Below are 25,465 nucleotides of genomic sequence, written 5' to 3'. Positions count from 1 at the left end.
TCGGGGTACAAATATCTTTTTGAGTTATTATTTTTGTTTCCTTCAGATAAATACCTAGAAGTAGAATTACTGCATAATATGGTAGTTCTATATTTAATTTTTTAGGACTCTTCAAACTGTTTTCCATAGTGGTTGCACAAATTTGCATTTCCTCCAGCAGTGCACAAGGGATCTCTTCACTTTGCAGCCAACGCTGGTTATCTGTTTGTCTTCAAACAGATGCAAGGTGATATCTCATTGTGGTTTTGATTTTCAATTCCGTGATAACTGGTGATGTTGAGCACCCTTCATATACCTGTTGGCCATCACTATGTCCTCTTTGGAAAAATGTCTATTCAGATACTGTGCCCATTTTTTAATCACTTTTTTAAAAAAATGTATTTTGGGTGAAAACCCCTTATCAGATGTATCATTTGCAAATATCCTCTCCTATTTGGTAGGTTGCCTTTCCATTTTGTTGATGGTTCCTTTGCTGTGCAAAAGCTTTTTGGTTTGATTTAGTCCTACTTGTTTATTTTTGCTTTCGTTACATTTGCTTTTGGTGTTAAATCCAAAAAATCATAGCCAAGACTGATGTCAAGGAGCTTACTGTAAGCCTGTATTTTCTTGTAGAAGTTTTATGGTTTCAGGTATTATATTCAAGTCTGTAATCCATTTTGAGTTAATTTTTATGTATAGTGTAAGATAGTGGTCCGGCTTCATTCTTTTCTACATGGCTATCCAGTTTTTCCAATACCATGTACTGAAGGTGTCCTTTCTTCATTGTATATTCTTGGCTCCTTTGTCATAAATTAATCAACCACATATGTTTGGTTTTATTTCTGGGCTCTCTGTTCTTTTGCATTGATCTATGTATCTGTTTTATGCCAATACTATACTATTTTGATTTCTGTAGCTTTGTAATATAGTATGAAATCCGGAAGCATGATGTCTCCAGCTTTGTTTTTTTTTTTTTCCCTCAAGATTGCTTTAGCTATTCAAGGATTTTTTTTGTGGTTCCATACAAATTTTAGATTGTACTATTTCTGTGAAAAATACCATTGAGATTTTGATAGGTATTACTTTGAATCTGTAGATTACTTTGTGTAGTATGGACATTTTAACAATATTCTATCAGTCTGCGAGCTCGGAATATCTTTTCATTTATTTGTATCTAATTCAACTTCTTTCATAAATGTCTTATAGTTTTCAGTGTACAGATTGTTTTCTTCATTGGTTAAATTTTTTTCTAGGTATTTTATTCTTTTGGATGCAATCATAAATGGATTGTTTTCTTAATTTCTCTTTCTGATAGATTGGTATTAGAATATAGAAACATAACTGATTTTTGTATGTTGCTTTTGTGTACTGCAACTGTACTGAATGTGTTCATTAGTTGTAACAGAATTTTGGTGGCATCTTTAGGGTTTTCTATATATAATATCATGTCATCTGCAAAGAGTGACAGTGTTATTTCTTCCTTTTCAATTTGGATACCTTTTTTTTTTTCCTTGCCTAATTGCTTTGTCTAGGACTTCCAATACTACATTGAATCAGGGTGGTAAGGGTGCACATCATTGTCTTGTTTTTTAAACTTAGAGAAAAAGTTTTCAGCTTTTCACCATTGAGTATGGGCTTGTCATATATGATTTTTATTATGTTGAGGGAATAATGAATATTTATTTATTTAATTTTTAATTGAAGAAATGATTTAAAATTTTTTTCTCCCATCTACCTCCCCCTGATGAATGTTTTAAATGGAGGAACAGATGCTCTCTACCTGGCCCAATGTTCTCATATGGTCCAAGTTCATCTGATAATTGTTAAATGTGGAGTTTATCTCCTGAATATGGGATTAACATTACTGCTCAGTGTCCCACACACTTTTATTGTCCACAAGAGGACAAAAAACAAAATACAGCTTATTCAACCACTTTCACTTAAAACACATATACTTTTCACTTAGGAAGGTGCTTCTAAACTTTTAAGGTGCATGTAAATCAACTGGGGATCTTCTTAAATGTAGATTCTCATTTCTGAGGTGGGGCCAAGATTCTTCATTTCTAATAAGCTCCCAGTACATGCCAGTGGTCCTGTTCCCAAGGCCACACTTTGAGTATCAAGAATTTAGAGTTGACTTATGTGTGTTGTTAATTGACTGAGGAAGTGGGGAAGAAAGACATGTGTTAGTTTCCCAGTGAATGTATCATTTAACATTTCTTTCACACGTAGATATAGAAAGGGATGAAGGATTGAAGTGTGGGGTTCAGTGTGGATGATTTCAGAAGATGAGAAAGAAAAATAATGAAGCCGGCTGGATCTTGCTTTTGCGTGCTGTGGTTCAGCTCACAAATGGGTCCAGAGTGGCAGTAGGGTGAGCGGGGTCACCTAGTAAAACACAGGTGACTGTGGGGGTGAAACACAATGGCTCTTTAATGTCTCCTCCAACAGCACACCCCCATTTAGGACTGGAAGCCTGTATCCAAAAGAAATGACAAGGCCTGGCGTTTGAGATAGGCAGGTAGCAATTGGCCAACTGGGAATTTACCAAAGATATCAGCAGTGTGATTCATGTGATTTATCTCTACAAAGATGTGTTTTTCTACCTCTTTTGTCACAATTCAGGTTCATCTTCTGACCCTCAATTTCCTAGTATTTTCTTAGATAGAAGTGTGTGTGTGCGTGTGTGTGTGTGTGTGTGTGTGTATTTGTGTGCATGTGTGTGAGCCATTTAAAGAAGAAAATGAGGAACTCATGTTTATCTTTCTGTGATAGCTTTTTGCATGTCAAGTTCCTTGAAATGGCTTAGCTTGCTTTCTTCTGTTTTAAAGAAGGGCAGCAGGTAGGCAGGTACCCATGATGGGGGAAATGATAATGAGTAGCTCTGAGGATGTACTCAGCAGGTGTCTTCCTCACCCTCTCTTTACAGTAATTGAATTCATTGAAGATACATGAAAATCCAAACTGGATACACATTTTAAAATATCACTACAACACTTGTGGTTGCCATTCGATGGCCATTTGATGCCATTTGACTGCACATCATAACTACTCAATTTCTTCTTCTTTGTCCAAAATGGTGCTCTTTGCTGCTTCTTCAGTTGAGCTCCTCACGGCCCAACTAAATTAATCTCTCTAAAAGTTAAAGAGGTGAAATAAAATGATCTGAGGAGTCTGGCCAAGACATTTATGTTTCAAAAATGTACAACACAGTGGAAATCCTTATAGCTTCTCTGCAAAGTGGTTATGATATTCATTTTAGAGATAGGACAGTGAGTCCCATAGAGGTAAAGAACGTGGCCCAAACACAGTTATGCACTTAAGCCAGAAACTCAAGTATGTCTGGCTGTGAGTCCTCTAGGGCACTGGGTGTCAGTTGAAGCTATTTTTAAAAAAATTACAGGGAAACATTCTTCAGAGGCTCTCCATCTCACAGTGCAGATAGAGCCCTGCGCCTCAGCATTGCCTACTCTCTTGTTTCTTTCAGACTTTTAAAAAATATCTGTGGAATGTGACAGTCTTAGTTAAATATCTTTTTTTTAAATCATTATCAACAATCAAAATTAGGAAGATCCTCTCATTGGATATTATATATCTTAAGAATTTCATTTTGCCATAATTGTTCATATTGGACTAAGTGAGTTCTAAGGTCTTCTCTAGGACTTCAATTTTATTTTCAAGTTTCTTTTCTTATCCACCTGAAATGCATCTATCTGGTTATACTGCCACTTTTTATTAAAAATAGGTATCTTCATAGAATTTCTAGTAGTTTGGAAGTTGCATGTACTAGAATCCTAGCATGCATTTCAGCTGCACTATTAGCATTCTAGCTAAGGGGAGTTTATTGTTCCAGTTTTAGTCATCATAATGCAGTCCTGTTTAATATTGCATGATCTGTGGGCTGCCATAAACTTGGTACAAATTGGAGTGCTGATATAACATGAAATGAAGCGCCTTGTCTGAATGTTGCTTTTGTTTTGCATTTAACAAATTAGTATGTTGACATTTGTCACTGATGGATTTCATTATTTGCTGAAAGGGTTTTAGGGGGTTTGACAGCATGAATGGTTTGTCCTACAGACTTTTGAGAATTGATAAAAGCATCTTTGTTCTTTGTACAAAAGCACAACAGATATCTTATTGATGGACATACAAAAAGGGATGGCTTGTGTAGCTGCAACATAAAATAAACCAAGACAATAATTTTTGAGTTGCTACTTATGCTTTTATGTGATTTTTCCTCTCATCCTTTTTTTCCTGTTTAAAGAATGCATTTCATTTATCTCAATAACAAGCTCAAGAGCAATCAGTGATCTTTTAGTAAGTTTAAAATCTTTGTCTCTTTATACTCCACTTACATATTGTTTAAGAAAGGTATTTTGAAAACATTATAAAAAGAATTATTGTGTAGGGATTGCATTAAATAACTGTGCTGAATCTCCGGATAACAGGAGACGGAGAAGTCAGTCTGTGGATCAAGAAATTAAGAGTTGCCTATAGACAAGAAGAAAAGATAAAAATTTGGTGTAAAATTCTAGTTTAATCAAAACAATAAAAATACATGTTCTTCTGCAATTTCTTTTCTGTAGTTATATTTAGAGGGACAGCTTTGTCATTCAAATGTACCTTTCCTATACATATCATTGAGTCCTTATTGGAAAGCTGCTTACTTCACACCTTTGCCCCAACCTGGGACAGAGTACTCTAGGACACACACACACACACACACACACACACACACACACACACACAACTTCCAGTAAAAGCCATAATAGAAAGCTCCAAATAATGAAATCTATCGCTGATCAGATAATAACACTCATCACTAAAAACTGCCAACACTCAGACTAAGGCAGTCAGACATTGTGCAGAACCATCCATCACTCCTGTCATTTCTTCAGGGAGGGGAAAGTGGGGCCCTGCGGGGAGGGGCTGTAGAGTCTGTGAGTGAGCAGAATGTAAAGCAGAGACGTACAGATCCAAACATGACCCAACGTTTCTACTGTGAAAACACAAGAACCAAGAGAGAGTGAGAAGTGAATGATTTAATGTAGAAGTAAACATTTTGTTTATTGACTGTCACCCCTGCTAGACTGTGATCTCCATTAGGACCCCAGTCCCTGTTCCTTTTGTTCATTAATATATTCTAAGCATTGAGCACAGAGCCTGGCACTTAACAGGCTCTCAGTATAAATATTTGCTGAGTGAATGAACGAATGGCTCAGCATCAGTATCCACCTTTGATGTCCCGTTTGTCCAACCCAATCTTGGACCAAGAACTTATGATCCCTGCATGAAATCACTTGCTGTACCACAGAACCAAAGCTGGTCCCACTGTGTGCATGTTCAGAGTGATAGAAATAGAGCTGGCCTTCGGTTCCAGCTCTGCCACTCCTGAGAGTTCTGTTCCAGGTCAGGCTTTACCTCTCTCTCAGTCTCCATTTTCTCGCCTGAACGGAAAAAATCCAAAACTTTCACAAAGCTGTTGCAGTTGAATTAAAAAGAGAAAGAAAAAATGAATGTGAAGAGACTTTAAAATATAAAATAATAAAAATTATAAAATAGAAGGGTGATAATTTTATAAGTTATAAAATTATGAGTATCACTTTATTAACTGAAGGAGTTTGGGGAAGGAGGTCATCAATGGGAGAGTTAATTTACTAAAGAAAATACAAAGTTTTGTGAGTGATATAACAGTATTTTTAAATCAGGCTTAACTGGGTTCCTGAAGACACAGGGAAGAGCCGAATGTGCACCTGTATATGGAACATGTGGACAGCCCTGCTTTGTGACTCCTTAGTTGTCACCTACCCTCAGGGTCCTTTCTGCAGAGGAGAAGTCTGAAAAGCTGAGAGACCCAGTAGTTGACCCCAGTCTCCAGAGTTCCAGGGTGCAGGGTCCAGCTCCGACTGGACAGCCAGGCGTGCTCAGTCCCACACGTCTGGCTGTTTTCTGTGGGCAAAGGTATAAGAGGGAACAGGCTGCCTAGTTTTGTGCCTCTTGCACACACACACACACACACACACACAGCCTCTCCAGAGTGTCTTCCCAAGGAAGATCTATGGTCTGAGAGTGTCAGTGGGACAGGACGGTTCTCCCCTCAGCCATCCAGGAAACTCCATTGAAACAACCCCTCTGCAAACTGGAGTGCGAGGTACTTTCTCCTCTGAGCTCAGAGGAGACAAAGGTGCAGGCAGTTGGCTTTGTGACAGCAGTATGGCTGTCCTGGAAATCCAGGAGCAAGGCTCATCCCCCAATCTACTCTGAGTCTCAGTTTCCTTACATGCTATTTGAAAGTGGAGTTTACACCGAATAGCCATCAAGCGTCTTTCCAGCTCTAAGACTCGTGAACTGTAGGCTTCTTCCTTTCCAACTTATGGAAATTATTTTCCCCACTTTTCCTGAAAGGGGAAGTGTAAGACCCCAGGCTGTCTCCTACAACTGCCAAAGCGGCTGTTTTTTATTGGAAAGTCAGCTTCCTTCTCAGGTTGCTTAACATAGCAGAAGCTTCTTGAGAACAGAGAAGCCCAATGTTTCCCTCTAGCTTTTTGACGTAATTTGCCTGTGGGTGGGTTCCCATCCACCCCGCCTCTCCAACCACACCAAATTTTATTGCAAAGATTTAAAAAACACACATCAGTGTGGCAGGCCACCTAAAGAAGCACTTTAGCTCAGGAGCCCTGCAACGAAGCTGTGGCCGAAAGAACTAGTTTTGGTCCAGCTCCGACTGTGCCAAGATCCTGTCTGGAGGAGTAAATTAGCCCTGATTCCCCTCCCAGCCCCCCGACAATAAAAGCGGAATGCTCACTTTATACTCTCTCGTGAGGGATTTGAAGAATCAATTCTAAACATGGACTTGAAAGCACTTAGCAATCTAAGAAAGCGTAAGAGGGAGGAACTAACATTTGTGGCATGTTTATTGTGTGCCAGGTACTAGGGTGGGCACTTGATTTTCATTCACTATTTAACTCAGCTGTATAATCATCATACACAAAACTGTCAAACGGTTGGATTTTAAGCTACTGAGGACCTAAGCTTATCAAGAAGACAGTGGACAAGTAGAGAGACGGAAGGGGAAACCAGAGCTACTATAAGCTCCCGAAAAGCTGAATGTCTTTGGTGTACGTCACACCGCCATGCAAAGTTTAAAAATCTAATGATGTCCATTTGCAGTACACAAATATGAGGCATCGAAAATACATTCTTGAACGCAAACGTTTTGCCTTTTTGGTGCTTTCTAATGTCAGAAAGTTCAGCCGAGCGATTGTAAATCTAGCCACTGATAAATTACAGAGATATTAATCTTATTCCACTATTTTCCTTTCGTAGTTAAAAATAATTTTGCCAACCCTCCTAGTCTGTGTTTAGGTGATTAGTATTAAAATGTGTAATAGGTGATCATTTCAGGAAAACTGAACTTGGTCGCCAAAATAAGCAATGTTGCTCATGACATTATGGAATAAAAACACACGCTGGGCTTGGTCTCGCCTGCTTTGAGGCTTCCATCGCCTAGTAACGTGAGCAGTGTTCACAGTGAGGGGGATGTGTGGAAATCACACCACACGACAACTGTGACTCAGGTCTGTTCTCAGAAGAACTGAGGTAATGGCTATTAATATTTTATTTCATACATTATAGCATTTGCAAAAGCAAACACTGTAGTTAAGGTTACCTGCACGACACTCCAGCATAACCCAGTTTTTCTTTGTGCCAGGCTTGCTTTCTATAGATGTGTTCAACCTAAAAGTGAATTTTCAGAGCCTTAAAAAAAGAAAAAAAGAAGAAATGAGAGAAAATTTGTAAACAATTAGTTAAACCACTACAGTTACACAACTATGAAACATATAACACTTTTTATACTTAGAAAATAGTATGAAATGTTTTTTTTTCTTGTTTGTTGTTACTTCCCCCTCCCCCCACGTGAAACCGGTGAATAACAATAACAAACCAATGTGATTGAAACTCTCAAGGGTGGCCCTTTGTGAGCGGAAGAAATAGCCGAGTCTTACCAGAGTGAACATCTTAGTAACCAGCCGCTGTACGTGCTGTAACGTCCATCTCAGAAGTATTTGTGAATGTGGCTACAGAGGATGGCATATGCCAATTTCTGCCCTCAGTTGCCACTCTGTCTTTGAGCGAGTCACCAGTTTGAGGCAAGGGGGCTCCTCTGGTACTGCTGTGACTGGGATTTTGTAACACGGTTTTGAATAAAATGTCCTGCATTCTTAGATCTGATGTGAACCTTACAGAGGCAGCTCCCACCATGTGGCACAGGAACTCTGGCTTTCTGGGTCTTTGTTTTCCTACATGTAGGATAGAGAGAGGTGGACGGCTAAGATCCCTTTTGGATCAAGTGTCCAGAGATTCCAGAACCAGTCTCACACCTTCCTCAACTTCAGTGTTAGGGCATCTCTCCACCCCAAGGCATCTCGCCTGTTAAGGCTGCAGCAGCAGAACTGCTGTGAGCCAGATTCTGTGCAGGCCTTGGCATCCACATGGCCCTGCCCCAGAGTTGTTCATCTTCCCCCACCATGGACTAATTTTCTTCTCCTTAACAATGCTTCCTACACTCTCATCTTTCCTCCTCACCTCCAGTCCTCCATCAGAATGAACCTGTTCTCTTTCCCAGGTTGGCAGCTGGCTAATGAATGTGGCATGCATGTTCACCCTGTGCAGAGCAGCTATGAAACAGTATGCTGCCTCCTGCAGGGCCCTGGGACCATGTAATGTCTGAACCCACTGGGGGTTGGTTCCATTGTGGAAGGGTCAGGTGTCTGCAACAGGTGGTTGGCTGAAGTCACCCCACTGAGATTCCAGCTTCTCCGCAGGGATGTCCCAGCCTGGTTCCCTCGGGCAGAGAGGTGCAGACATGAGTCTTGGGTGGCCTTGCAGCACACAGCACATCAGCTACAGACCCACACCATCTCCCTCAAGGCTTGGGGCTGATTGCTCCTCCGGTCTTTTTGCTTTGGCCACTCCTGCTTCTGCTGCTGACTTGTGGGCCTGCTTCTAACCCAAGCACATGGCTTTCCATTGAGCTGGCAAAGCACAGAGGGGGCACTGACCTAAGGTCCAGCCCTTCCTGAGGACAGCTCAGGACCTGGCCTCTGCACTTTTCCACGGTGGGATACAATGGCATTTCTGATTCTCCTCTGCAAAAGAAGTATGAGAATTCCCCCTGGGTCTTGTGGTAGCTCCTGACATTTTTGCAGAGAAGGGTCTTGGGTCAGGGAGGGACAGTCTGTCAGGATGTGCCATATGAAGTTGCCTACTTTAGGGGGTTGAAAATAGTCAAATATCAGCATTTTCATATGGTCATCCTAAAAGCTAAAAAGATGGAGGAGGGTGAGGGCCTTGGCCTGATGTTATCTTTATATAATAAGCATCTTGGGTTTTGCCTTGAGTATTATGTTACAGAACATTGATATGCTATATCAAAGAATATTACCATAGTATTCTAGTTACTACTATTATTATGATTACTACTACTACTAGTTGTGCCATTATGGCTACTACTATTTGAGATCACTTTAGAAACAATGAACAGAGACAAAAGGAACTCTGAGCCATCTGCTGGGAGCCACCACTGGAACTAGTTATTTAAAATGAGCTCTCCCCTACTTCCATTTCTTGTCCTGTTTTGGCCAATGTGGTTAGTTTCAGAGGTAAGGGATGTTGAATGATCAATGGCCTTAGACGATGTAGCTGCCTTGGTTTCATTTTCAAAATGTCATGGCAATAAAAAAGCCATTCGCTAATAAAAAAGGGTGGGCTTCATTGCCGAGTGGCTATCACATTCATGCTGTCGCTGCCTCACCCAGATTTCTCAGAGCAGCTGTTGGCTCAGTGTCGTAGCCGAATGATGTCATTTCAGTCATACGTAATTTTCCAGCTGCCCAGGATGGAAAAGGGGTTTATTATTATGGCATGTTTTCCACTGTGTCTGAAAGAAAATGAAACAGACATGGATATATGACAGTATCGGTTCTGTTTTTACAGGTGGGTCTGAAGGATACAAGGTACCTTTCATTTGCAATAGAAATGTGACTCTATGGCAAAAGCAAATGAAAACAAAACTTTTCTTTAAGAGATTTAAAAATATATATATATATAATTAACATTGGGAACTGGCCTTGAGTATATTCAACTCGAAGGACAGAGGGCACGCTGCCTGGTCTCTGGTCTCATTTCTCTTCCAATGGATGGTGCTCTGGCTTAACCTTTGCCTTGATTTCTCCAAGGAGAAATTAGAGACCTCCCAAAATATTTGTTTACGTGTTTGTTTTCAACTTCTCATGGAAGCAAAACGTGCAAGAGAGTACATGCATGTCTTAAGTGCACAGCTCATCGAATGTTCACAAACCGTATGCATTTCTGTAACCAGCACACTGATCAAGAACAGAACACGATCAATACCCCAGAAGACACTGTTGCTCCCTTCCAGTTAACCTCCCACCTAGTGCACACAAGGACCTGACTTCTAACAGCATAGATTTTCACCCAGTGAGACCCGTGTCAGACTTCTGACCCGCAGAACTGTAAAATGATAAACTAGTGTTGTTTTAAGCTACTAAGTTTGTGGTAATTTGTTACAGCTGCAATCGAAAATTGCTACAGTGATGCAGCTGCTAAGTGAGAGAGCCAGGAGTCAAACTCAGGGCTCCGTTCCCAAAGCCTGAGTTCTTAAAAACCACCCTAATGTATAGTCTTGCCTTTAGCTTTAATAGGTTTTTGGTCTTCCGTGAAGAGTGAGAAGGTAAAATGAAAGTCTTGATGCCAGCCACCATCACTTTAAATTGGGAAATAGGTAGACTGTGTCCTTGACGTATCTTTACTTACCCATCCCACAGTCCCCATGTTCAATATGCCTCTGGTCTAGAAAAATAATGTGTGGTAGGCTGCTAATACTTCAGCGTGAATTATCTTAGTGTATTATCCCTTCCCAAAGTATTTGAATTCTCAAAGATGACCCGAGGAATGACTCTAATATTTATGAGAAAGAACACTACGCTAGAGTGCTGTGGCCAGCCCTGTGGGTTGATGAGCCCAACACCCATAAGCCGACCCGTTCTTCCTGCCCTCTTGCACCAGAGAATCGGAAAAAGCCGTGGGTCCTCTATGCCATGCTACGGGAGTATTAGCCAGGAGCAACCAATGAGTGGAAATCTGCTGTGGGCTTTCTAGGAAGAGTTGTGCTTTCCTGATAAGAGGGATAGTGGTTGCTGGCACAGCACCCCTTTTATTTTGTGTTGAACATGAAGGTGATGCCTGAAACTGTCGTGGCCAACTTGTGACCATGAGGTCTCAAGCATGAGGGCAAGAGTACACATAGTAAGGGTGGCAAAGTTGGAAGATAGAAGGATCTAGAGCTCTGACTACATTGCTGAATTCCTGAATCAAGCCCAGCAACTGCCCTCCTCCAGGGCCCTTGTTACAAGAAAGAGAAAACTCCTCCCTGTGTGTGCCAGCGTTAGCTGTCTTTTCTGTTACCTGCGGCTGAATACATTCCAAATGGGTCCAAGTACCTTCCAAGTCACAAGACAGCAACCACCCAGGAATGGGGACATGGGCAACATTATTTAGGCGAGGACTTCTGTGACCCTCCCCCACATTTTCATGGTGAACACATTCAAGAATGACAGATCAGGGGAACCATCCCGGAGAAATAGGATATAACTTAGATATCTAGTAAACCTGATGCATTCCACTTGGAGAGAAGAAATGCAGGGCTCGTAATTTTAAATGAAAGGTTAGTTAAAACCAGGAAACTCTGGAGAACAAAAGCTTTTATTTGTTTATTTTTGTTTCTGGTGAGTTTATTACCTTTCAAAAGAAAGTGCTGTTAAGTTGAATACTTCTGAGAATGACCATCTGTCCCCCACTTTCTAGGACCACCCTGGAAAATGTGAGGCATCTTGTCTCTTTATCTCCACAATCATGTGGAATTGGTCTATTCATGGAATCACAATTCGAGATTAAGAAATACAGCTTTGTTCCTAAAAGGTCTGTTATTTATGAACCCCCAATAGCCAGGTGATCACTTATCCTTAATGGCACTTATTGATGCAGACCAGTACTTTAAGAAATTCAGAGAGACTTTCACTTTGTAAGTGACTGCTAAGATCTCTGACTGGATAAAGACAACTGGAGCAGGCTAATCCTTTTAACAAAGGTGGTGATATGTATTGTGGCAGTTGAATGCTCCTTTACAGCCCAGGGAGAATAATCAAGGATTCATTCATTTAATTCATGAATTTTCCTTCTGTTTACACTTTAAACAGACTTGCCAGTTGTTTGCTTAGCTAACAAGGTCTGCCTTCTTTATAAGCCATTAGTGGCTAGTAATAATTGAAACTGTGTTTGGATTTCAGAAATACAATCAACCTAATTAATCGTACTCTTAATAATATGGAATTTGTAGTGACTGACTTGAACTAGGCCAAAATTTGTGTCTTTGCCCTCTCTAAGAAACAGGAGTTTGCTAAACCATTTTATAGCTATAAACAAGAGCAATAGTAGAATTGTTCATAAGGAAAACTAAACAAGAGGTTAAATCCAAGTGCCTAAAAGGAATCAGGCAGCAAATATAAATGATTGCAAGGGCAGGGCATCCTCTAAGAAACACTTGGTCTTCTCTGCCTACTTGTAATAGAGACTTGGATAGAAGAAATTTTTAACTTTTCTCTTAATCCTGGTATAGAGGAGGGGGAAAAAAAGCACACACGTGATTATAAATGACAAGTGGACTCAGCCAGAGGTGGGGAGACAAAAAGGAATGGTGGAGAGATGGGGAGCTGAGCCCTCTCTAAAAGGGCCAGCTGCTATTCAGCTGCAGTTGCTACATGGGGTTGTTGTTGATTTAGTATGGCCAAATTTTTCAGATTTTCAGTATAATTTGAAAATCTGGATTTCTGGGTGAAATCTTCCCATTTATAGACTTTGGCAATGGATTTTTCTTTTTCTTTTTTTCTTTTTTCTTTTTAAATTAATGCTGTGCAGCCACCACAGTGCAAACGGGCGGCTCTCTCTGAGTGTGGTCCCTAAACCAGCAACTTCAGCCTCTTCTGGGAACTTAATAGTAATGCATATTCTTAGGTGCCACTCTGGCCTAAGAATTGGACTCTCTGGAGGTGGGGGCCCAGTGATCTGTTTTAACAAGTAAGTGCCCCAAGTAGGTTTGCCAGGTTTAGCAAATATTGCATTGGACATACACTAAAAAAGTATTCGTTGTTTATCTGAAATTCAGATGGAGTTGGGTGTCTAAAGATTCCCAGAGCACCAGACTGGAATATGGATGCTTGCTCTCAGTGGCGGAAGTGACTGGTGTCCCCTCACCAGTTAAATTCCAAGTACTCTGGGAAACCTCCACATGTTCTTTAAACAAGGAACATGGGAAGACTTGATTTGTGGATCCAAAGATCCACACCCTTTTATTCCAGAGAAAACCCATAACCACACTGTTCTTACTGAGGGTGGTGCAAGCTGCCCGAGCATGTCTCTTCATGAAGCAGCTTTCTAAGCTTCCACATGACCACAAATGACAGACTTGTATGCACAGTGAAAACCAACTGGATGAGCTATTATGGTTCTCAGTTGCACCATTTTATTACTGTTCTGGGAGTGAAGCAAAATGGATTGTTTTATTAAATAAAGATTCTCCCTGTATCACAGTGGAGGCTAATTTTATCAGCTCTTTTTATGGGAACAACAACACCCTGGTTGGGGAAGACATGAGTAGGGGTTGAAGGAATGGAGAGAATCATATTTTGCCATCCATGCACTCCAAAGAAGGCTACCAGCACGTTTTAATTGGTAATTACTTACCAGAAGAGTTCTCCAGGTTCTGCAGAAATGTACAGTAATTTAGAGATGATTCAAAAGACATGTTCGACTACAATTAATATAGTTTGGGTTTGGACATGGGTGTGTCCCTGGTGTCCAAAACATCAGAGTGTTCAGTAACTTCAAAAATAGTATTTCTTTGTTTACTTCTGTGAGAATCCAGAGACTCCATAGTTTGAACACATACTTTAAGATTCAGAAGGAAAAGAGTCTGTAGCATGTTGGAAAGCCCAATCAGATACTGTTTTTGCCCCTGATTCTTTAACTTTAAAACGTGAGGCATCCACTTACAGCTTTATTTAGCTTTTTAGATGAGCATAACCAGTAGATACTAACCCCTACCACCTTCCTCAGGAAGGGTAGCCAGAGTTAGGTGTGGCCAATTTCTAATAATTTAGTGCAAGCCCTGCCTCTACCTAGTGGGCGAGTCTGAGGGCTAGACAGTATTGTCTATGGACAAATTTCCTGGTGGCGCAGAAGTAAAGTGTCCACTGGTCCGCATATCCATTGCTAAGCACTCTGCCAAAGGTGATCCCAGTTTTCTAGAGTCAGAGGTGATCTCTGTGTTTTATTGCTGTGCGATTTTTTTCCATTAGCAATAGGCCGAGGCCAACTCTAAACAAATCATGAAGCTGACAGGAATGTTTTGGTGTCCCCAGCACCCCTTTTTCCCTCCTTGTGCCTCACTAGGAGACACTCCGTGCTCCCCACTGTCATCTATGCTCTGCCTTTGACCCTTTCCCTGTCATCCATGAGCACCCATGTGGAAGCCTGTAGGATGCAAGCACCGGTCCTTACACCTTAATGTGCGGTGAAACTATAAGCTTCTTCTAAGGTCACTGCTTCACCCAGAGGTTATAAACTTGCAGCCCTGTCCACAGGTTTGTTTGCTTCAGCTTAGTGTGTCTCCTTCCCTTTCATAGTTACCTATTTCCCTATATTGTTATCACTTCCCTAATCTCATCTATCTGCTTCCTTCATCTTGTTATCCACTTCCTATCTTGTCTTCTTCCTTCCTTTTATCAGGCTTTCCTGGGTTCACCTGTTGAACACCTCTCATTATCTACTTCCACCATCTTGTCTACTTCCCCCACCTCCTTGTCTACTTCCCTCATCTCCTTGTCTGCTTCCCTCAGTTTATCTGCTTCCCTCATCTCATTATCTAATTCCCCTTGTTGTTATCTGCTTTCCTCATTTTGTTTTCTTGGCTCCTATTGCCCTTTGAATTTGTAACCTGCTTTAAATCATCTCTTCTTGAAAAGAATGGAAGAGGATTTTCAGGGCAGTGAAACTACTCTGTATGATACTATAATGGTGGATACATGTCATTACGTATTGATTTGAGATTATAGAATACACAACACTGAGAGTGAACCCTCACGTAAACTACGTACTCCAGGTGATAATGATGCATTAGTGTGGGTACATCAGTTTTAACACATGTACCACTCTGGCAAGTGATGTTGATAGTGAGGGAGCCTGTGCATGTGTGGGGCGTGGAATATATGGGATATCTCTGTACTTTCTGTTCAGTTTTGCTGTGAATCTAAAACTGCTCTAAAAAATAAAGTCTATTTAGAAAAATAAAATAAAGGACTATCAGGCTTTAGCAAAAGTGGGTGGGAAGTAAAGGCCAGGGATAGGCAATAGGCAGTAGACAGTCTGGTGTGTTTTCTTTCCTGGGATCATATACTAGGCACAGACCTAAGCACTCTTGTCACCTGCTTGTCTAGGCTTCCCCTTGCATTGGCCCGTGAGGGACCCCTGGCATAGGACAGGGTTAGGAAGAGCCAGGTGTTGTGTTTGGGAATTTAGCTACTTTGGGGGCATCAGCAGTGGCATAGAGATGCTACTACCCTTTTCTTGCTCCCTCTCCCTCCCTTTCCGATCTGAGTTCTTACCAGAAGAGATTGAAGTTTGCTGTTCAAAGGCCTGGTAACCTCAAGACAGCTCTGGCTGTGATGCAGATTTAAGGAACAGAGGTCTCAGTATGGCTGGTAGCTTCCCTTGGGTGAACTCTGAAGATGTGGCTCCTAGGAGAACAACGATCATTGCGCCACTGGGCTTGAGCTGGCATAGAGGGATGGGAACCCGGAAGTCAAAGGTCTAAACCCAGTGACCCTGGGCAAAGTGGTCAGAATAAGCTTCGGGGTCAAGACTGTTTGAATTAAAATACTGGTTCTATTGCTTGCCAGCTGTATGATCTTGATTTACCTCTCTTTGTCTCATTTTTATCATCTGTAAAATTACAATAATAAAAATCTATCTCCTGTGGTCATAGGGTAGATTAAATGAGTTTAAGTGCATAACAAAGAGACTTTAAGAAAATATGAGTCTCTGGATTGTAGCTCTGGGGCTTCCCTCTATTACTCTCTGCTGTAGTCACATTTAGCAGTTGGAACCAAAATTCCTTTACATAAATGAGTAGATATTTTACTGCCTATTTTCTATTCAGAATTTTTAATGGAAAACTTATACTGACTAAAGTGATCTTTTTCTCTTAAACCGAGATCCTTGTATTGATCAAATGTAGTATGTTTTTCTCAAGTTTTTAGAACTAGTTTCACCTCAGGCTACCGAAAGTCCCATATCCCCCAAAATAGTATTCCCTCATCTCCTAAGCGTACGTTTCAAGACTATACTGTGTGGCCACAGCGGGATGCCAGATGGGGCAAAAGAAGGTGACTAGTGCCTACAGAGCAGTCTCAGGGCCAGCGGGTAGCAGGGACCCTGCCAAGTCATCCAGGCCACCCTTTTGCCTTTAGGACAACAGATACATCTCCTATATTAGACTATATCCAGAAGAGAAGGACTAAGAGATTTCATTGCAGAGGTGAAGGGGCAGGAGCTGAGCATTTGATTTGAAGTGCTGGCATATATCATGTCACACCTTGTGAAGGAAAGAGAAACCTGTTCTTAACCTAAGGGAGGGGTAGAGTCATATGTCCTCTCTTTCAGATTGCCCTGGGCTATTTACTGTGAGTTTGCTTTTCTGTCGTCCAAATTAAATTAGCAGCTAATTAAGTCATGCAAGTAAAAGTAGCTTTCATATGCTTCTGAGACCCTCTAAACTATCCGGTTTGATTTTGGAGGGAAGGAGCCTCAGTTTCCCTCTTTCTTGGTTCTTCCTTCCCCTCTATAATGGGAAATTGGGCTCTGCGTGTCACTGTAACTGAAAAACTCTGAACCCGCAAGAAGTTCAGGCTTGATGAATATAAATGTGTTTCCTGGAAGCAGGCACCTCCCAGGGATCTGTATAAAAAGTGAATCTGCTTCCCCTGAGGGGAATTGGGATCTGCTCCAGTCTAGGAGGTGTGGCCTGAGGCTCTTCTTGTCTGTAACCAAAAGCAATTTCCTGTCCTTTCGGTCCCAGGGTAGCCTGCTCTGACCAGTTGTGGTAGCAGTGCGGAGTTGGAGCCGGGAAGTGCTGAGCAGCAAGATGGCGTACGCTGGTCACATCTCCCTGGACAAAGCAAAAATAAATCACACACCATCCCCTGCTTAAGATCTGATGAAATTTTCCATTTCCGCTCCAAATTGAATTCCTCCCAAAGGATTGGACTGGCTCCTGAGAGTAATGAAGGCACTCCTTCCTCCTCTGCTAGAAGCATGTTTCAAATTAACAGACACCGCCTTCTAATCTGAGTGGGGAGGTAGCTTTTAGGAGCAGTCTTGAGAAACTGTTTTCAGACCAGAAATGATATTTTTAATCTCCGAGGGGCAGGGCGGCAATACCATGCGGCCTTTGTGGGGAGGCAGCCCTGCTGGTGGTCTCTTGGGAAAGAATGGGAACACGTGTCCGACTGTCACTCTTTGCCCACAGTCTCCCTGCTCGGCCCCTCTGTTGTTCTCCTCTGTCACTTGTAGTGAAAGATAATTTATTATGGAGAATACGAGCAAGAGGGCTTGTGCTTTTTGAGAGTTAAAAATATTACCTTCCTGCCCATCTCTTACTTGGAAAAAATGATAAACTGATTTAAAAAAGGAAAAAGTACATTTTTAGGATGAAGATATCATTGAAGTGATTATCTTCCATTGCATGTAATGATGATGAATCGACAATTTGGCATTTGTAGAGGCAGTTGACACAGGCCTTTTCAGGGGGAGGAAAAGAAAAAAGGAAACCGATTTCAAATGGGCCCTGTCAGAGTGAAGACTGATGACCTGCTGGCTGATTAGGATCATGAATAAGAGTCTGGGAAAGGGGGAATGTTTGAGGAGCCCAGGGGTGAAACTTATAAATCAAGGTTAAGGTGGGAGTAGAAAATTCTAAACAATGGTTCTGTTTTGAAGGTGGGCATAAAGTGGAATATCTGTTGGTAAAGGAATATTTAATATTACTCCTTGAAGTGAATTTAAGAACATTATATTTTTCTCCACTAACTTGAAAAAAAGCAGTTTAAAAATTCTACTTAACATGAGAATTTCTGATTTTGAGAGTCAAAAGAAAAAGAGGAAATTCTCCTCGAAAGAAAATTCTCTTAGTCCTTTTATGTCAGAATTTTGTTAACAACCCTTGGAAAAGGTTATCAAAACCTCACTCCATGTTTTAATTTATTTTTAAGAAAGAAGCAATTTCCTTCATAAGGATATATAACCCCAGAATACCCCACAGATAAAACCCAACCTTAGAAAACAAACTTCACTGTAGGAGGATTTGGGGTCTGGTTCCCAACTGGAAAATTGCTTTTCAGAGAGAAGTTTTCCACTGGTCATAGGGTGGGTCATTTATATCCAGTGAACCGCCCTTCCTTCCTATCTAGGAGGATGTTTAAGCTTGTTCAGAGGACAATGGGAAATACATTTATCCCTGGCCAGGAAGAAAGGATGAGGATGGGAAGTGGGAATGTAGGTGGGATTCCAGCCATGTCAGGGCCTGTCCGAACCCAGGCAAGATGCGCCAGGGCCTGGGTGGTGTCTCCCCAGTACAGGCAACTTGGGAAGGAGGTTGGCTGGAGAGGACAAACTGCCAGAGGAGAAAAATTAAAGGGCAGCGAAACACAATGTCACCCCCCACACATCTGCTTTTCTACATTCCTTCAGGCCCTCTCAGACTTTGATATTTGCATAAATGGGCCTTGAATTGGCTTCCCCACTGGGACAAAACAGCTAGTGGGTCACTGAGGACAGGGCAGGCTTTTTCTTCATGAACAGTCATCAGCTTGTGTAACCTTCCTGGGTGGAGAAAAGGGGTCAGCCTTAGAAAGTCTCTGTAACTATGGTGGGTGCACTGTCTGAGTCTTTGGCCCACAGACCCTTCTGATGCAGGCTTGTCTTTGAGCCTGTTTATAAGGCCTGATGTTACTTGTGTTTTGTTTTAGCCAAAAGGGTGAAGTGCTGCCAACAGTATGTCTGGAATGTTATTTACTTGGTACATTTCTGTGGCTTTTCTTTGTAGCACTACGCATGCCAGAGCAAGGGGTCATTTACTTAAAAAATGCCAGGTTGCACAGTCTGTCTTCTCCACGGACTTTCTCAGTAAGCTCCCATGACTCTCAGTTCCTCCCTCCCTCTGTCCTTCTCCCTCCCTCCCTCCCTCCCTCCCTCCCTCCCTCCCTCCCTTCCTTCCTTCCTTCCTTCCTTCCTTCCTTCCTTTCTTCCTTTTTTTTCTTTTTTTCCCCCTGAGTAAGTGCTCTAAATGACCATTGGTACCTGCTGCATTTCATCCTGTGTCCTAAATGCCCCCAATGCACTTTTAATATCTGGAGTTTCTGGTGGACTCTGCCAAGAGCCTGGCAGACGCTTTTTCATTTGCGTGTCTGCCCTGTTATTATTTCACATAAAAGCTGTCTATTTTGGCACACGACTCCTGTGATTTCAGTTGGGCTCTCTGAGCTGAATGGGTGGTGTTGTGCAAGGGAAATACAGGTGGGGTTTTCTCTACTGGTGGCCATGGGGGTGGAGGACAAATCTGCAAGCAGTCCTGGCCTGCGCAGAGCTGACATGATGGCTAACAAATGGCTTTTGAAGGAAGAAACCAGTGTGTACAGTTCTTAATATGAAGGTTTCACAACTGTTTCTGTTCAATTGATAGAGGAGAGATTATTTTTTAAAGAGCAAATTCTACATTAATAAGACTGTAAACAAGTCCTGGATAATGAGAAAAGCCGAAGGAGGAAGCATAGGCAGTACATTGTTTGCCTCTTCTCTCTTCCGCCTCCCTCCCTCCCATTTCATCTGTGTAGTTCTAATCATGGTATTTTGCATTTTAAAACAAAGTATGGAAAGTAAGATTAGATAAATCTCCCAAGCTGTTGCCAGCCCTGGGGCCATTTGCATACCTGGGTGAGTTAAATCCATTCTCTTCTCTCTCTCTCTCTCTCTCTCTCTCTCTCTCTCTCTCTCTCTCTCTCTCTCTCTCTCTCTCTCTCCTCCTCCTCCTTCTCCTCCTCCTCCTCCTCCTCCTCCCTCCCTCTCTCGTTTTCTCTCTCTGTATAGTTTTCTTGTGCCCTCTGAACGTGCAAGCATCTACAGAAAGAAAGTGCTGGTATTGAAAATGTTTGCCTTACAGAAACTCAACTTTTATCAGAGTCTCTTGGAAAGTCACCCATCCATGGCACCTGTTTGTTAACTCTGGAACCAGCCCCAGTCTGAAGTGGAAAATTTTTGGTTCCATTCTTCTTGGCTTTTCCTGTCCTTTTGCATGACTTCTCAATTTGTTCGTAAGCCGCTTGGATTTTTGGCTGAAGGGTCTTCTTTGATCATCTCCTGACAGCATGGGCTTCACATTCTCACACCTGCTCTTCTTTTACAGTCCAGATTTCCAAGTAAATGCTTCCATTGCCTTGTAATTTCTTCAGTGTAAAACTGGGGTACAGGTTACTTATTACAGGTAATAGCTGTTTGATGATGGAGACAACTGCTTGGCAGAAACGGCGACCTGAACCGCTGCCAGAAATGTAAACTGCCACTTTATGTATTTCCAACAGCATCTAAGCTTCCAGCCTATCGGTCATGATCTAGCATGCACACGATAATAACAGGCTCACCAGGCTGAGAACGCCTCCTCATGGGGCAAGCCACAGAGGACAGGCTCTAACAAGACTCCCGTGTGTTTTCTCTCTTATTATCCACAGCCCACACATCATCTTTCTCTCTCAGAGCACCTTGACTGGAAGGAGCCATCTCTGTGGGACCCGTCTCTGCCATGAAATTGCTCATTCCTGGTTTGGCCTCGCCATCGGGGCCCGTGACTGGACAGAAGAGTGGCTGAGTGAAGGGTTTGCCACTCACTTGGAAGACGTGTTCTGGGCTAAAGCACAGCAGGTGGGTTTAAAGTGACCCTAAGCTTTCCACTCCCTGGAGTCAAATTCTATTCCTAGTCATTCATTCATTCAACAGCTGTGTACTGAGTGCTTATGCATGAAGCACTGTCCTTTTTCACTGGGGAGAGAGAAAAGTCCCTGTGCCCTGTGGGGTTCACAATCTAGAATAGGACAGAGAATCAGTGGACAAAGGTACACATCTGTAGCGCGTCAGGTGATCATGAGTACTGCGAAGAAAAATGAAGCCAGGTAAAGAGTGGTGGGGGAAGTGCTGTTTCAGAAGCCCTCTCTGATAAGGGCACGTTTGAGCAAAGACTTGCAGAAAAGGTCAGGCTGAGGCTACTCAAGTATTCCTTTGTAGTTATGGTGGTGGTGACATCGACTGTGTTTTATTTTGTTTTTTTTGTTTGTTTGTTTTTGTTTTTTAACAATGAGATTTAGTAAGTCGGGAGTCGGAATCTCAAATGCCTGCTGGCAAGTAATGAAGAATAAAGCACTTGGTGTTAGAGATTAAGGAATGGTAAGGACTATGGCAAACTGGCAGCTGCTCCTTATTTCTGACCAATTGTTGTCATGTCGAAAGGAGGGCTCGAGATAGCCTAGACTCTTAGTTTTTTAAAGAAAGTTATAAATCTGGATTTTTATGTGAAATTTACTAATTTAAAAAATACTGTGCAAACCAAACATACCCAGAGGCTAGACCTGGTCAACAGACTCCCAGTACAACCTCTACTTTAAAGGACTGACCCCAAACTCTAATGAGGATATAGCAGCTAAACTGCTTCCTGCTTATTTTCCAGTTGCTAATATTTGGTCACTTGTTTTCGCTACTACCCCCGCCCCTTACACACTCGACTATTTAACATTTTCTGAAGTTCCCAAGTTTGTGCATACCTGTGTGATTTTGTTTAAGTTCCTTCTGCCTGTTGAAGTCCTATTTATTTTTCACCAACCAGCTCAAGGTAACCTCTGCATAGCCCAGACTGATCATTCCACTTACAATTCAATACTACTCTTCTAGAAACTGAACTCCCACAGTTTTTGGTACTTACCTCTTTTTTCCCTCATTTTTTTCTTCTTTCTTCTCTCCTCACCACTACTAGACTCTGAACTCTTTCAAAGCAGAGCTGTATCTTACTCAACTTCCCACCTCCATAGAGCTAGCAGTGTGCATATCTGTGTCCCCTGCCACATGGAGTCCCGTGAAGGGAGGCCGCATGGAGGATTTGTGGAAAGTGGCTGTGTTCAGGGTCTGACGAGGCTTGGAATCCCAGCTCTGCTGTTTACCAGCCTCCTTGAGCCTCAGTTTCCTCATTCGTAAGATGGGTGTGAGAATGCTTATCCTTGCAGGCTGAATAGGATAATGCGTGAATGAGCTTAGCACAGTGCCTGATACACAGTAGGCATTCAGCAAAGGTAAATAGGTTTCCTATAAATGTGCTGCTATCACCATCCCTTTTCTGGGGTGCTTCCATCCTGAGACAATCAGATTTGTGCTGTTCTTGGAAATCGTGAATGTATTTCAGGCATTTGATGATGATTCTTCTGTCCTTTGTCTCCTGTGTCTCCAGAGAGCGCTCCTCCTTTACCCTCCCCACTGCCTGAGCTTCCAGGGTGTCACTCCTGAGTCTCTTTGCATGGGTCCTGCCTCTAACTGCCCTGAATATGTCTGTCTCCACCAACAGAAGCACAAAGCTGGCCTCGTTGCCTCTCATGGCTGAAAACCTCCTGTGTGTCCATTTTGTGCTAGGGACAGAAGGGTGAATAAGAAAGACAGCCCTGCTCTGAAAGAGGTCATAGTCTAATCATAGAGATAAGAAAAACACACAGTGGCAGGAAGAACAAAATAAGTTAGAAGAGAGGGCAACATCAAATGTTTTACAAGTTCAAAGGTACAAGAGGCCAAGTCTGAGAAGATCAAGGAAGTCTTAATGGAGAAGGCAACTTCTGACATAGATTCAAAAGGAAAGTAGAAGCTGAAGTTTCTCTATCCCTCCTTTTCTTCTAACCTGGGGACAGCCTGGCTTGTCATCCTTCAAGGTTCAAGCAGTAACTCTTCAATATGTGAAAACACGAACACCCTTGAAGCAAAGTGGCAGTTCTAGAACCAGCACAAAGTTTGGAAGTATTCCCAGAGCATGTCCATCACTCAGACCCCTTCCTTGAAGGACGCGTGAGACTCAGCTGCTGCTGGTCCCTGAGAAGTGCCCGCAGACTTACCAGGCAGGAGAGAAGCCCTCTTTGGGCAGGTAATGGTGGGCCACCTAATGGCACCCTCCTGATCAGTCACAGGCTCCCTCGGTGAGGAGGACGTGAGGGCACATTGGTCACTCTGTAGCGTGGAGCATAAGCAAGCATGGCAGAGTTGGGGGAGTGAGAAATCATTGAATAAGGAGATGGAGATCAGCATTCTGTTTGGAGTTGCATTCTGTAGGGAGAAGTGTTTTGCAAGACTGAGTTGTATAACTTGTCATCAATATGGATAAAGTCTAAAGTCTTTCACAGGTATCTTAATCAGTTCGGGCTGCCATAACAAAATGCCACAGACTGGGAGGCTTAAACAGACATTTGTTTTCTCACAGTTCCGGAGGTTAAAAGTCCAACATCAAGGTGCTGACAGGGTTTGTTTCTCTCTTCCCTGGCTTGGTGATGGCCACCTTCTCATTGTGTCTTCACATGGCCTCTCCTCTGTGCACATGGGGAGAGACTGCTCTGGTATTTCTTACCTCTTCTTAGAACAACACTAGTCCTGTTGGGTTAGGACCTCTCCCCGATGACCTTCCTACCCTTAATTACCTCCTTCAAGGCCGCATTTCCAACAGTCACATTGGGGGAATAACAGGAGGGGGCATAACTCATTTCATAACAACTGGACACACAAGTCTGTTGATCAGCTGGCCTCTGCTGGGTTCTCGGCATCTCTGTCCCTCTCCGGATGGCAGCCTGCTCCTCGCCTGACCACATCCTTTGTCATTCTCTAAACACATCATGCTCTTTCCAGGCCCCCTGAGCCTTGCACATGATTTCCTTCTTCTGAAATTTCTCCTCCCCTGGCTGACTCCTGCTTTCCCTGGTGACCAGCTTAGACCCCGCCACCTTCTCAGGAAAGCCTTCCGACCACCGTCATTGGTCTTTCCCTCTATCATCACGGAACTCTGGTGTCAGTGTTCTTATCTCCCCCCTCCTCCTGCTCCCCCGCCCCCCCCCCCAGACCCCATGGCATAGGGGCCGTGTTCGTAATGTCCTCAGGGCCCAGCAGAGACTTGGTAAGTATCTGTTGAATGAGCTATTAGAAATCTTTAATTTCAAGAAATGCCTCTAGATACTGATATCTCCATCCCCATTGGGTGTCCGGCTGCCCTGCCTTAAGGAGGCTATAGCCAGGAGGCTTGGTGAGCACAGCTAGTGACAGCAGCTGATTCTGACCAGCAGGGCTGGGTGCAGTGGCCTTCTGCCTCCCTCAGAGTGAGCCCAGGCAGTACACTGTTTCTGGTTATATGCAAACAGAATCATCTGGGTTGCATTAGCAGGCTTCACTGTAAACAGCCTTTAACAAAACTGAGGGCTGGGAAAATAGGAGGCAAATGGGGGGACCTTCTTCACCCTGTGCAGAAAGACAAAGCAGGAAAGGGCTGGATGGAATCAGAGTGGAAATGGCCCCCTAGGGAAGCCTGCTTTCTTCAGGGCAGGGTTGGTTCTGGGACCAGGGGGCACCTCCCAAACAGGCAGCAAGAGTGAGCAGCTGGTTCTTTGTTTGAGGACCTAAGAGGCCCCTATGGATCCCCAATTTTTCTGATGGAGCACAAGGTGCAACAGGGAGGCAGCCCTTGCCATCCTCCCCGAAACAAAGCCAGCTGCTCCGTCTGAGGGTTTGACCTTGCAGGAGGACAACAGTGACCATGTTTTGTGCGTGTGTGTTTATGTGTTGTGGTCCAAGCAGCTGGCCCCCAGCGAGGCTGAGGAGCAGCAGGAGCTACGGGCTGTCCTGCGCTGGCGACGCCTCCAGGACGAGGTACGGAACTCCCCGGAGGAGATGCAGGTGTTGAGGTAAAGCTCCCCGCCACCCCTTTACCTGCTTGCTCTACTCTCCCTCCCAGGTCTCCTTCCCTGCTGGACACATCGGAGCCATCTATTAGATCTGCTGTGTTTCCTTTTTAAATTAAATTGGATTAGGTTACTCATCCTCTCAGGGACATGATTGTTAGGTTTTAAGTCTTTCAGGGTGTGGGTTTGGATTTGCCTTCTGACATTTTCCTGGTGTCTCTATTCAGGAAAAAACTAGCACAAGGCCATTTCTGGGACCAGATTCTTTTGAAGTTCTAATAGTCACTCCATGTGGTGGCTGCGGGTCTGGGAGAAGGTTGGGTTTGGTAGCCTGG

At 42.9% G+C, this 25,465-nt stretch overlaps 1 protein-coding gene across 11 annotated transcripts in view; it reads left to right on the top strand.

The window, feature by feature from the left end:
• Positions 1-25,465, top strand: part of AOPEP (aminopeptidase O (putative)) — a 311,009-nt gene that overhangs the window by 146,901 nt on the left and 138,643 nt on the right. For all 11 annotated transcript variants that reach the window (XR_004956306.1, XM_036239159.1, XM_016159455.2 and 8 more), the window contains 2 exons: positions 20,898-21,087; positions 25,027-25,133. Coding sequence is in view for 10 of the 11 variants with exons in the window: in XM_036239159.1 (XP_036095052.1) it covers positions 20,898-21,087; positions 25,027-25,133 (297 nt within the window). In the remaining variant the exon portion in view is untranslated. The remainder of the gene's footprint in view (positions 1-20,897; positions 21,088-25,026; positions 25,134-25,465) is intronic.

This window comes from Rousettus aegyptiacus, unplaced genomic scaffold (genome assembly GCF_014176215.1).
Source record: "Rousettus aegyptiacus isolate mRouAeg1 unplaced genomic scaffold, mRouAeg1.p scaffold_m13_p_3, whole genome shotgun sequence".
In the NCBI taxonomy this organism is placed as follows: domain Eukaryota; kingdom Metazoa; phylum Chordata; class Mammalia; order Chiroptera; family Pteropodidae; genus Rousettus; species Rousettus aegyptiacus.
The sequence above is the reverse complement of the archived record's forward strand: the minus strand, read 5'-3'. Positions and strand labels throughout refer to the sequence as shown.